This window comes from Mycena indigotica (genome assembly GCF_014461135.1).
Source record: "Mycena indigotica strain 171206Taipei chromosome Unknown Mind.scaff0010, whole genome shotgun sequence".
Lineage (NCBI taxonomy): Eukaryota > Fungi > Basidiomycota > Agaricomycetes > Agaricales > Mycenaceae > Mycena > Mycena indigotica.
In genome coordinates, this window is record NW_023503009.1 from 3,845,828 (window position 1) to 3,859,223 (window position 13,396).

The window sequence follows — 13,396 nt, forward strand, 5'->3', positions numbered from 1 at the left end:
ATTGCCCTCTACTGCTCTCTGTCAAAGTTAGTCGACATCGGTCGAATATCCAGCCCCATGACCAAAAACATGGTCGTCGTTACGCTGACGCGGAGATGATGTTGTTGCGAAAGATGAGGATTTGGACGGCAGCAATGCTGTTTTGCTTGACGAAGAACCGAGGAAGATTGGCGCGACGGCGCGAACGCTTGGCCAAAGTACGGGATTTTGCTGCCGAAGGCCGTCGGGCTGCTTCACAACCACCAACATCGTGCCGTTGCGGAGATGAAAGAAAGATCATGGGAGAATACGCCATGGATGGCGGGGAGGACTTAAGCATTCAGTCAATGGATGGAAGTAGGCGATAGTCAGATACGCACTTGACAACAAGCGATAATAATGGCAGTCTTCCCAACGTGGGAGGAATAACTTGAACGGGTCCCGAGACTGTCCGACAGAAAGTCTTGCTGGAGAACGATAATGCGACATGAAATAAAGAGCTTGCAGGGGGAGACTGTTAGTAACGACACGAGTAAAGAGAGCGAGTTTTTGTGCACCTATTGCCAAATCCTTTGATCGTCCGCTACCCTTCCTAGAAACACCATGGGCGGACGACGAACATACCCCGTTGAGCAGTAGCCCGGCGAACGAGCGGGCCAGTTGTGGGGCCGTTCGCGCCCGCGAAGTCAGCGCGTTTTGAAGCGGGAGGCTGTTATGTGGCGCGGGGCGGCTGGGCGGGTCGGGGAAGCAACGGGGAAGCGAGCGGAGGTGGAGGTGAGAGAGTTTGGGTAAGCAACACGTGGCTGGCCGCCGTTGGTGTCGCAGCCTGCGCGGTCTGTCTTGCGCTGAGGCGTAGGGTTGTCTCCGATATTTGGGGTGTGGCAAGAAGCAAGGGCCAGTCGGGTCGGGCAATGACTCGGATGGTGAAAAGTGTGGATTGATCAGAAACGTCACTTGCGTGACACGGCATTCTTTCTCTTCTCTTTACGCGTTGTTCAAGATGGCTTCATGGGCACCCCAACAACAGGGTCTTCAGGAGGTCCTGCAGACGCTCCACGAATCCACCGACATGAATGTAGCTGTTCAACGCGCTATCACCCATGTATGTCTTCCGCTGCTGTTTTTCTCCATTGAACTCCAGCTGAAAAGACCCACACAGAAACTAAACAACTTTTCTCGCGCGCCCGAGTACATTGCCTATCTGGCATATATTCTAACGGACATGCCACAAGAAGAGGACCGAATCCGCACCATCGCTGGCTACCTCCTCAAGAACAATGCCCGCCTCATCCTGACTTCAACCCCAGAAGTCGCTCAATATGTCAAGGCGGCGGTCCTCCAAGCGTTCACCGACGAGTCGGTCATGATTCGCAATGCGGCAGGCCAAGACATCGTCGCTTTTCTTGGCCAACTCGAACCCCGTCACTGGCCTGAGTGCCTTCAACAGCTCATGAACACTCTCGACTCACCTGATTTGAATCGACAAGAGGTACGTGCCCTAAATAGCTTGTACTGAATAATCCAAGACTAACGTGCTTCTCTACACAAAGGCCGCCTTTAATGTTCTCGAAAAGGCATGCGAGGACTACCCCGGAAAAATGGACGTTGAGATCAACGGCACCCGCCCCCTCGATTTCATGATCCCGAAATTCCTCATGCTGGCCAACCACCCATCTGCCAAGATGCGCTCCCATGCGGTCGCCTGTTTATCGTACTTTGTTCCCGTCGGGGCCCAATCGCTCTTCGTTCACATTGACAACTTCATCGCCACTCTCTTTAAACGCGCCTCTGACGATGACCCTTCCGTTCGTCGCCACGTCTGCCAGGCCTTGGTCCTCCTACTTGCGGCCCGACCGGAGAAACTCATGCCAGAGATGAACAATGTGGCGGAGTACATGCTATACTCGACCAAAGACAAGAATGAAAACGTTGCGCTCGAGGCATGCGAATTTTGGTTGACCTTCGCTGAAGACGCCGATTTAGCTGTCCATCTACATCCCCTACTCGCCAAAGTTGCCCCTGTTCTACTCGATTGCATGGTCTATGGCGAAGACGATCTACTCTGGCTGGAAGGTGATGCTGAAGATGCAGCAGTCCCCGATAAGGAAACGGATATCAAGCCCCGTCACTATGGAGGTGGCAAATCTCACGGACTAGAACGCGATGCGGACGGAAAAGAGCCTCCCAAGACGCGTATTGGGGCTTATGGTGAAGAAACCTTCGATTCCGACGAAGAAGACTACTTCGACGACGAGGATTTTGCCGATGAAATGTCCACTGAATGGAATCTGCGGAAATGTGCCGCAACCGCTTTGGATGTCTTAGCGGTCAGGTTTAGTGGCGACTTGCTCAATGTCCTGTTGGGCCCATTGAAGGATAAATTATGGAGCAACGACTGGCTACAGAGGGAGAGTGGGATTCTCGCGCTAGGTGCCATGGCCGAGGGTGTGTATTTCAAGTGATAATGTGAAAATCAAAGCTAACCGCATCGGATTCTAGGTTGCATTGAGGCTATGAAACCGCATCTGCCGACTCTCATTCCATATCTCATCAGCACGCTATCGGATTCCAAACCCCTCATTCGTTCTATTACTTGCTGGACCCTTGGCCGCTACGCAAGCTGGACAACCCAGCCCATATCCGAGGAGCACAAGAATGAATACTTTGTGCCAACGATGGAGGGCGTAAGAATCCTTCATTTTTCACCGCTTTTTTATCACTGATTGCGGTTTAAATAGCTTCTCCGAATGGTCCTTGACAACAACAAACGAGTTCAAGAGGTTGGTTGCAGCGCCTTTGCCACCCTCGAAGAAGAAGCGGGCATGGAGCTTGCACCTTACCTGGAGCCCGTGCTCCAAAACCTCGTCATCGCATTCAACAAATATCAGCACAAGAATATGCTTATCTTATACAATGCCGTTGGCGCCCTTGCTGATGCAGTGGGTCGGGCGTTACAGAACCCGCGTTATGTCGATATCCTGATGCCTCCGTTGACCAAGCGTTGGTCGCGATTGAAGGATGACGACGAAAATCTGATTCCTCTTCTCGAGGTTTGCTTTTTGATCTCTTTCCGCTGCAGCTTTGTTCATCAATGTTTTTAGTGTTTGGCTTCTGTTACAATCGCCATCGGAACGGCATTTTTGCCGTATGCTCAACCCGTTTTTGAGCGCTGTAATAACATCATCCACAATGCACTCCTCAAATACCAGGCCTACCAGGAGAATCCGGAATCAGAGGAGCCAGACCAGTCGTTTCTCGTTGTTGCTCTCGATCTTCTCTCCGGGTTGACTCAAGGCATGGGAATGGAGCTGCAACCATTAATCACAGCCAACAACCCTCCTCTTCTTGCCCTTCTCACTGCTTGTCTCAAACACCCGCAAGCGCCCGTTCGACAGACTGCTTACGCACTTGTTGGTGACATGGCAGTGGGCTGTTTTGTTCTCCTCCGCCCCTACATGCCGGGCATCATGGCCGAACTGACTCTTCAACTGGACCCGGAGCCGAAGTACGACTTCATCAGTGCTTCTAACAACGCAGCCTGGTCGGTTGGTGAAGTCTCGTTGCGATATGGAAGGGGTATGTCGCCTTCTCTGTTCGCCTGCGTTGCCCTGTTCCTGACGAATTATAGACGACCCCGAGTTTAAGCAATGGGTCAACCCGCTCATCGTCCGGCTAATTCCTATTCTACTGCATCCCAAGGCACCACGAAGCTTACACGAGAACGCCGCCGTTTCCATTGGACGAATCGGGTTGACTAATCCAGACCTTGTTGCGCCGCACTTACCCGAGTTTGCCCAAGCCTGGTGTCAAGCATTGTACGAGATTCGGGACAACGAGGAGAAGGATTCTGCATTCAGAGGTTTCTGTACGCTTGTGCAATATAACCCACAAGGCATCGCCAAGGTTATTTTCTCTGTCCTGATGTAATCCTTGATTGCTGATGCATTTTTTGTTTTCGCAGAGTCTTCTTTGGTTCTGCAACGCTATCGTGCGATGGAACCAGCCCTCTCCCGAGCTCAACGAGATGTTCAGGACGCTATTACAAGGCTTCAAGAACCACGATGTCGCCGCATGGCAGGCACAAGTGTCAATGTTCCCCCAACCGATCCAAGAACGGCTCGCTGCACGTTATGGCGTCTAAGACGACCCCCGAAAACACGACTCAATCAAACCATGATGTATGACTAGCCCTCTTTTTTTTCTCCCTCCGTTATCCCCCTCCATCCACCCCTTTGGTCTCCTGCATGATGCATCTGCATCTTTTAGTAGCAGTAGTGGACCCCACCTTTCATCGTAGCTACCTGTAGTATTTCCCCCCCCCCACCTTGTTGTCACGTAACTCATGTTTACATATGTGAATTGCTCTCACTTATCCACCCACCCCACCCCACCCACCCTCACGCTCATTGCTCATTTTATAGGTAGTACATATGAGTAGTCAGTAGTATACAGTAGGTAGTCAACAAAGTAGTGTAGCATTTTGGTAGTATTTCTTGATGGCTTTGGCAACCAGTGAAGGCTATAATGAATAATGATCCCACTGCTTTTGAAAAGTATTTCCAATTTATAGAAAAAAAACAGCAGTATAAAATTCTTAATTTATCTCTACAACATTTTTATAAACTGATATTTACACTGCATTTATTCATAGATATGCCTACAACTGACCAGAACAATACATAATTATCCCTGCTACAGGTACAATGGTTTTCAACTTGAAAAATTTGCATTCTTGGATTATTGTTCTGGTATTGGTGGGTGATTACCTTTTTTTTAATGTTATAAGTATAGTCACAGGATATTCAAACATAGTAAGGTGTGTTGAAGAAAGGAGAGGAGAACCAGTCTATATTATAAACTAGACAGGGCTGGGGCTATGCCACAGCTTTAAATGTTACAAGACATACCTTCACTTCACTCTGGTAACTTGATCAAGCATTGAAATAAATATATATATTATATATCTCAAACTAAAGTTTTGGGATAAGTTATATTGGTTGTGGAAATTTCATTTGGTAACAATCGGACTCCAGCATGATGCTGGTTTCGAATTCAAGATAGTGCTGTATATAGTTGTCCATGTGAAAAAACAGGCCGTGTCAAGTCTACTATTTTTGGCAACTATTAAAATATAGTAAGGTGTGTTGAAGAAAAGAGGGGAGAACCAATTTATATTATAAATAGCTATATGTCTGGAGAACTGAGTCAGTAGAATATTATAGAACTGTTAAGTGCTGTGCAGAACAGAGGGGTTTCTAGCATAGCTAACAAGCCAGTAGCTGCCTGACACGAATGAACACAAGACCGACTGGACTGGAGGGAGTCGGAGCGGAGCAATGCCCGCAAGTGGAGTGAAGTTCAGTTGAAGGACAAGAGAAGAGAGAAGAGTTATTGGAGTCATTCCACACAGAGGAAGAGTGCAAGTAATGTTTATAATCAAGCTAAAGTAGCATAGCTACTTTAGCTGTTTACATACTAATAGTAAGTGTTGAGCGCAGAGAACCGGATGACGGTGCGAAGGAAGGGAGAAGGAGCGCAGGAGAGAAGACGCGATGACCAGCAAGGACTCGGGAGACGGGGTGACCGTAAAAGACAGGAATGAGATTGATTACTAAGCTACATGTGATCCGTAGATACGCTGTGAGCTACACAATCTGCAACAGTAAGTAGAAAGGGAAGACCATAAGTAAGTATAAGGGGTATGGAGTGCATATGGAAAGTAACAAGCATAGGGATATACAGAGATGTAAGTAAAAAGGCAAAAAACATACAGAGTACAAGGTCGCCGGCGGGCTCGAAAAGGGGGCTCGAAAAAGGAGTTGTTGTTGTCGTCAGAGGGTTAGAAGTGGACAAAAAAAGCAAAAGGTGAGCAAAGCGCTCACTGGAGAAGGTCTGGCCCCGTCGTATGCCTACGCCAATCGCGGTGCCCAACTGGGTGCCACTAGTTATCCGGGTGCCTGACCCGTTCGACATAGCCAAGTCCAGGAGGGTTTCAGAGTGGGAACAGGCAGAGGGGAGGCGCGAGAACAGATTAGGATAGTGCTTGTAAGGGCAACCCCGGAGGCCTGAGATAAGGTCTAGCAGGGGAGGATCCAAAGCGTGAACATTGGTAAGCAAATACAAATGAAGCTGACCTAGCAGGGGAGGATCCAAAGAGAAGAAACTCTAAGGGTCCGCCTGCTAGGGAGCTGACTATATACTGCTTGTCCATAGCTGCCGCTGTCGGGCACAGAAGGCTTGGGTGGCGTCGCAGGCAAGATCCCAGGGCGACCGTTGGGACGGCGTTGACGGATCAGTGATTGTGCGGGCAAGATGGAGGGCCGGGCCGGAGACGGAACCGGAATCGGACCGGAATCGGAGGCGTCTCCGAGGGGCCGAGAGGGGGGTTCCCCTGACAGATGCATGCTTACCTCTTGTTCTTGTTTCGCTGTCTAAGGCTTCTTCTACTTAGCTCCAGGACGATGAAACAGGTGATCGCTTACCCACCCACTTTATATCCTAAACGTTCATATCCCTTCTCTGTCGATACCCGCACCTGGCGTGGAAACAGGGAAAGCGCTCACGATTCGAGGCTAATGACACTATAACCTACCAGAAGCTGATCTCGTTCGGCTGGGCCCCGCAAGTTAGTGATATATGACGCGGAGTCCTCGATGACAAGCCTCCTCAGACAGAGGACACGGATCGTGGTGCGGGAGACGAAACGAGGAGGGGAGATCACATGTTGGCCCGACCATCTTCCTTCTTTTCCACAACGACAAACGACGACAGGCACCCACTCTGTGTTCCTTGTTCCTTATCGCGCACCAAACTTTGCGCACCATGCCTGCGCACTGGACAGCCGGCAGACCTACTTGGGGCTGCTTACTTCTCCGTTCTGTCCAGAGTGCTGCCCAGTGCCCAAATGGCTTTGCTGATGCGTTATCGCAGATGGTGCGGCTCTTTGACGGCGGGGACCTGTGGCGCATGGGATTATTTGCTAGGAAGTTCAGTGCAAGAGTAAAGTTGGCTACAGGTGCGAGGTATTGGAGGTAGTACCCACCTGCTGTAAGACATGTTCTGACTTTTCCACGAGAAATTTTGAAACAGCGCCACCATATGGCGCCCAATCGATATCGCTGTGTGCAACCCCAACTGATATGCCTCAGGTATATTTGCTGAGTTGTGCTGACCTCTTTTAGCCATCGTATCTCAGAGCAGAAGGCCCTCGTCGAACATGATATTGATGTCATCTCCGTGGCCAGCACATGGGCGGTGTACGTCAAGTTCTCAACAACGTAGAGCAGGTCATCGAGGGCTTCTATCGCCGAGGCATCCTGGTCAACGAAGAAGACGTTGTCGACAATGTAATCAGTATCGACTGCGGTGAAAAAGGTGGTCACAGCAATCATATGTCGACCATATATGGTAGGGGTCACGACCTCATGACAAGCTTTGAGACCAAAACTTGTAAACTTAATAGCACTGGGAATAGTTTATGTACCAAGTCCCAAATGTATATTTGAGCAGCTAACAGCATTTGGAAGATAACCTATAGACCAAAATTTTTATTATTTGAAGTTTAAGGTTTTTTGCCCTGGATTTGGCAGGTTTTGGTCATGTGTTGCTGATATGTGACATGATCTGTCACATCTAAGTCACATCTGGAGGTGGCAGAGGCTGAGTAAAACTGTCAGCAGCTGAAACTTGTATTCAATAGCCTTCATGATGCCTAGTATTCTTGTCGGATAAAGCTATTCGGTACACCGATCTGTGACAGTACACAGTGTCCATCTATTTGGTACACTGATGACTTGATTGACTTTACGTAATGTGATAAGTGTGACAAGTGCGACAAATCACAGAGAAATCTCTTCTTTTTCACTTGAACCTAGAAATATGTCCCAATATGGTGTAAATTCCAAGAGATCTTAAATAATAGTAACTTGTGTTCCACCCCAGGTAGTTTTGGTGTTAGCGGGAGACCAGACTGAGATGTAGATAAGGAGCGATCAATTTCCGATAGTGTCAATCAATTTCCGATGAGGCCATCAATTTCCATCAACAAGCTATAAACTCTTATTCTGACACAGTTTTCAATGTAATAGAGACTATCAGCACTCAGTTCCGGAATATTTAAGAGAGATTGATTTTCTTAGTACTGATAAGAAGAGTTTAAGAATGGGTTTAAATAGAATCAATAGGTTTTTTACCAACAACTGTCACATAACTACAAAACTCTTATATTCTGGACTTGGCAGATCTAAACAATGTTAGTCTACATGAAACTGCAAGTGTTTGAAACATTCTTTAGTACTATGGTTGAGGGCAAAAATCTCAAGGAAAAATGCTCCACCTGTCAGATTGTTAGAACAAAGGTTCCAGGGCAACTAGAAGCACTGGAAAAGCAAAAAATGGGTTTATCCTAGCAGCTAATAAGCTCTAATTATCAAAGGATATCTATGTGTAACGCTTGTCACATCAATCATCAACAGTGTACCAAATAGACAATCATCTATTTGGGGCACGGTTTACTGTCACACCTGGTGTACCAAATAGCTTTATCCATTCTTGTCTAATCTATTGTTGTTGCTGGACGAGCCGATTGGCCCAACCGCTGTGCCCACATTACATCTAAATGCTAGTATGTTGCATTGAACAGATGCACCACAGTAGTATGCAATTCTTGACTGCCGATGTGCCGTCGCCACAGGTGAAAAAAAAAAAGGAGTCAGCGGGACATCGGGTGGCTGGGCGCAACGCACCCGGGCCGGACCTCTCTCTGGGAGTATGGCAAGCCCAGGTGCCTGAGCAAAGGGAACCGTAAGGTGAGGCGGTCGTCCGTGGTGGATCCTGGGTGGATCAGAGGAAGAAGCCCATGTCGCTTGTCACTGGCACGTGCGATAGCTAGCGCCTTTAGAGTGCGAGTCGCGGGGCCGGATCATGAGGGAGGCCAGGACCGGCGCCGCAGAGTCACATTTTGCTGGCGAGGCGAACTTCTCTTCTCTTCAGTGCTCGCTGTCCGGATCCGCGACTGGAAAGATCAGTGATGTCTTTGCGTGCGCGGGATGCATGCCGCGCGATGGGTTTTGCCGGTAAGCGCTCGCGTAGCTTGGGTATTAGTACACAGCGGCGAGACGGCGCTTCGATCATACGGAAGTAAATTATTCACTGGCGTTTTCGTGATGGGCGCGTCGCTGGTCACGTGGGAGGGCCCACACAAAGTGCCAGCCGTCTGTCGCCCGATGCGACCCTCTTCAGTTCTTCTTCCCCTCCCTCCTCCACGAGCTGTTTGCACCCGAGAAGAGAACACTAACGAAAGAGAAGAAGGACGACTAGAATGGCGACGACAGAAGCTGGGGCAAAAAGATTTCGCCGCTTTTGGGGTGGGCGGCTCGGAAGCGGCTGGTGGGCGGCTCTGTGAAAATTGGGTAGACAATATCTTTGTACCTACTTAACATAATGGCGACATTGTTGCGCCGTTCGATAGCCCCCAACGAGCCCTTTCGAACGTGCCACTGAGCGGCTCGAACGGTGGCTTCGTTGTGGGGCATCGCCCTTGGACTTTTTGGGTGGGCGGCTCGGACGCGGCGGTGGACGGCTCGGACGCGGCGGTGGGCGGCTTTGGGCCTGAATTTCGCCGCCCTCTTTTCGCGGTGGGCGGCTGGTGGCAGTGCTGCCGCGGCTGTGGGCGGCTCTCGCACAACTGAGCGCGGCTCTCGTGTGACAGAGGGCGGCTCTCAGCCAAGCGAGGAGGGCGGCGATGAACACGGCCGCCCACCCCAGTAAGCGGCAGCTGCGGCGCCGCTCTCTTCCCTCGACCTCACTCCTAGTCACCACAAGGCCGTCGCCTTCGTCGCTGGCCACTCCTCCAGGTCGTGAACGCATGTTGCGTTGCCCGCGCCCGTCGTCGTCGTCGCCATCAACGTTCGCCGGCGGCGTCGACACTGACAGATGATCAGTGATTGAGATCTCTGCATCTTGCCTTCGCTCCACCACCATCCCGACGTGCCCTCGGCCACGGCCCCCCCTGTGACCTCAAGAACCCAACGTCGGTGCCCTCACACAAACCTCGAGCTCACACAAACCCAAAGCACATGGCCGCCCGCCGCCCGCTGCCGCACTGCGCAGCTTCAAGTTGGTACGCGGGTTGATGAGCGGCTCGGCTGCTCCCCGTGCGACTCCCCGGTTGAGGACGGACCCGCATTATCTTGCTACTTCACGCCAATGCCACGCATGTCCAGCAACGTGGTAAGGCATTATGCTCAGCAAGCTGACCTTGGCAGTGCTCTCCCTCCGAGTCTCATCGGCGGCGGCGGCAGATGGTGCGCGGCCACGGTACAGTTATTCAGTCTGATTAGCGCCGCCTACTGTTCCGCCTGCTTGTTGAGTGGCTTCGCGATTCACGCTCGATGTGCTGGGCGAAATATCTTGTCACAAGCTCGACTTCGCGCGGCTGTTCCCGAGCGTAACACGCAGAAACTCCCTCGGGACCTCGTCGCGAGTATCCTTGCACACCGTCGACGACACTCTCTCGCGTGCACACAACCCGCTTGCCATGGAGAGCCCACCGTCTTTTGAGGGTGAGCGGTAATGTACAGTGCTGTCCCCGACACAACTCCGGTGGCAACTGTCCACGACGGTGCGTCCCCGCCTTCTCTTATCATTATGCTGAACTCAACTAACTGATTCACGAGATGCAGGCCCCTCGTGCGAGACCGGCCTGGACTTCTCGGCGTGGTGACTGCGACACTAGTCTATTTTGTGCCGCCCACCACGCCGCCTACTTCCTTCAAGTTTGGGACTCAAGTGAATGGCGGCCAGTCATTCTGCAACAGCAAGCGGCCTCGGCGGCGATAGTCCAGCAACAAACTGCAGTGTGTGGATACCGGTGCTACGGTAGATAGCGATGACCGGTGCTTACCAGCCCGATCCGAGTGGAGCATAGCACCATCCACGCTGGCCGCTGCCTTGATGCCCGCTAGCCCGATTGCGCCTCGCGCTCGCTGCCATGGACCTGGACCCTGGTGCGGATACACGTGCAATCACATATTTGAAGTTCCCCGATGCAGATCTGTGGTGGTTGGGTGTATACGCATCCGCGTTGAAGGTGTCATGGAGGTGTCGGATAGCTCGACGATGTGGGGATGTTCTTCTCTTTGGAGCGGCGCCCGTGCTTGAGCCATGCCGAGTCCCGACAGAAGCGCACGCGCCGCGTTGGTAACACCGGTTGCCCTACGAGGGGTATGCCCGACATTTCAATTCTACAAGATGAGGGGTTATCCACAATGATTCCACATGATGTAACATGTCAATTTAACAATCCCTAAAAATTTATCATTACTTAGAATGTAAATAGCAGCACAACGACTACAAATTATGCATTGGGGTGTTCACTACTGTGTACAGAACACCCAAGAGTATGTAATTCAACAAAAATCCCAAAACCTTAAAATTGAGTACTTCGCCGCCCACCCCTGGGCGGCGCTCTGGGTGGCACGCTAACATGGCCGCCGCGGCCCTAAAGCCAACGGAGAGGATGTTAGCTGTTAGCGTGAGTGTCTGCCACGCAGATCCACCATCTAGTGCTGCAAGACCGCAAGGGATGGCGTTGGCGCCAAGTCCTAGTGGCATTGATCGACGTCGACGATGCATGATTACGTCAGATCATGCACTTCGCCGCCCACCCCCGCCGCCCACCCACTGGTGTGACTGCCGCGGCAGCGTGACAGAGGTGGGCGGCGATGGGGCTAGGTGACGCGGCGGTGGGCGGCTGGTGGGCGGCGGAGGGCGGCAAAATATATCTGCCCCAAGAAGGGGGGGTAGAAGGACATGATATTGTTAAGTGGGTACTGGAACAGAATGTACGACGGAGGAAGGCACGGATGCGCCAGGATGTGAGTGCGATGAGTGTGAGAGGATGTCACACAATGTCACTCTCAGGTCGGCATCGCCGGGTCGCATGTCCGAATTTGGGGGTAGGTTTGGGCCAAAATCCTGGGTCTGTGTCCGAATTTTCGCCCAGGTTCCGGCCGCTTCGCGGCCGTTTGGTGTCCGAATCGGTAGCCAGGTGATAGGGAATGTTCGGGGGTCCTGGCCCGCTGCGCGGAGCTGTGCCAAGTATTTCCATCATCTCCCCGCTTGTGTCTGGCTTCTCCGCTGATCCCAACTGTCAAAGATTGAATTGAAGTAACATCCTCACGAAGACGGGCAAACGCACAACCACACGAATATGGGACCACTGGTCCACACCCCGTACGACCTGGAGTCCTGGGTCTCGGAGAGCGGTCACGTGCTCGCGCTCGGCGAGGCCGCGCACCCGCTGCCGCCCTGCGCGCTGCACACGTACTCGCTCGCGCTCGAGGACGCAGTTTTCCTGGGCCGTGTGTTCACGCACACGGCCGCGCCGGGCCGGGTCCCCGAGCTGCTGTACGCGTTCGAGGAGCACTGCCGCGCGCGCTGCGCATTCATCTGCGGGATCGACGCGGCGTACATTGGTATGATCACGACGCCGGACGGGCCGGCCCAACAGGGACGCGACACGATGATGCGGGAGAACACGGCCGCGGGGAGGAACGTGTTCCAGGCAGAAGGGGAAATGCAGGAGATGATCGACGAGACAAGGATGGTGTTCAGCTACAACGCCGCGGACGACGCGGACGAGTGGTGGGTCTCGTGGGGGCAGATAGATTTCGCCGTCTACCGCCGCCCACCTGCCGCGAACCGCCGCTGCCCTTACCCCCATCGCCGCTTTCCCATGTCACGCTTCCGCCACCGTCACATGGTGGAGTAGCGGCTGGGTAGCGGCGAAGTACCTGTTTTGACACAAACATGCACTTCGCCGCTCAACGCGGTGTGGCCTTGGCGCTGGACACGACAGCGAGTAGCCTTCGTGTGCCGCAACTGGGGCCGCATGGCTCCAACCAAGGGTCCGGCTCCAGCGGTGCCCATGGCGACGTCGTCCCATGTCACAACGAGCTCATCGCCGTCACACAGCAGGAGGCGGCGAAGTTACTAATTTTTAGGTTTCCACTTTTTCATATAGAAAGATGCCTTATAACCTCTTATGTGCTGTAGTGAAGACCCCAGCATGAAATTTGTAGTCGTTCCACCGCTATGTCCATTTTAGGCAAAGAAATTGATGCCGAGGGACCGATGACACCGGCCACTGTCGGACTGTCCCACCGACTGCAACAAACGGTATATCACTCAGAGGTCATGATACTGACCTCTGACAGCTGTTGAGTACTGTGGCACTGTCTACTATTGTTTCGCTGTCACCGCGGCGCTGCCTTCGCGCCGCATTGGCGCCGCACAAGGGGTAGCGGCGAAATACTCAATTTTTGTGATTTGAAATTTCTGTAAGGATAGGTAGCCCTGATAGTCTAGTATACAGTAGTGAAGACCCCACCTTCCAATTCGGAGTAGTTCCTTTAGA

At 52.0% G+C, this 13,396-nt stretch overlaps 1 protein-coding gene across 1 annotated transcript; it reads left to right on the top strand.

Annotated features, from left to right (window-relative positions):
- Nucleotides 1-979: 979 nt before the first annotated feature.
- MIND_01151600 (Importin beta-2 subunit) lies at nucleotides 980-4,120 on the top strand (the record flags this gene model as incomplete). The annotated part of the gene is made up of 7 exons (XM_037368045.1): nucleotides 980-1,468; nucleotides 1,506-2,424; nucleotides 2,479-2,663; nucleotides 2,718-3,029; nucleotides 3,081-3,555; nucleotides 3,608-3,882; nucleotides 3,941-4,120. The coding sequence occupies 7 exons, from the start codon at nucleotides 980-982 to the stop codon at nucleotides 4,118-4,120; spliced, it is 2,835 nt and encodes a 944-aa protein (XP_037215877.1).
- Nucleotides 4,121-13,396: the final 9,276 nt, after the last annotated feature.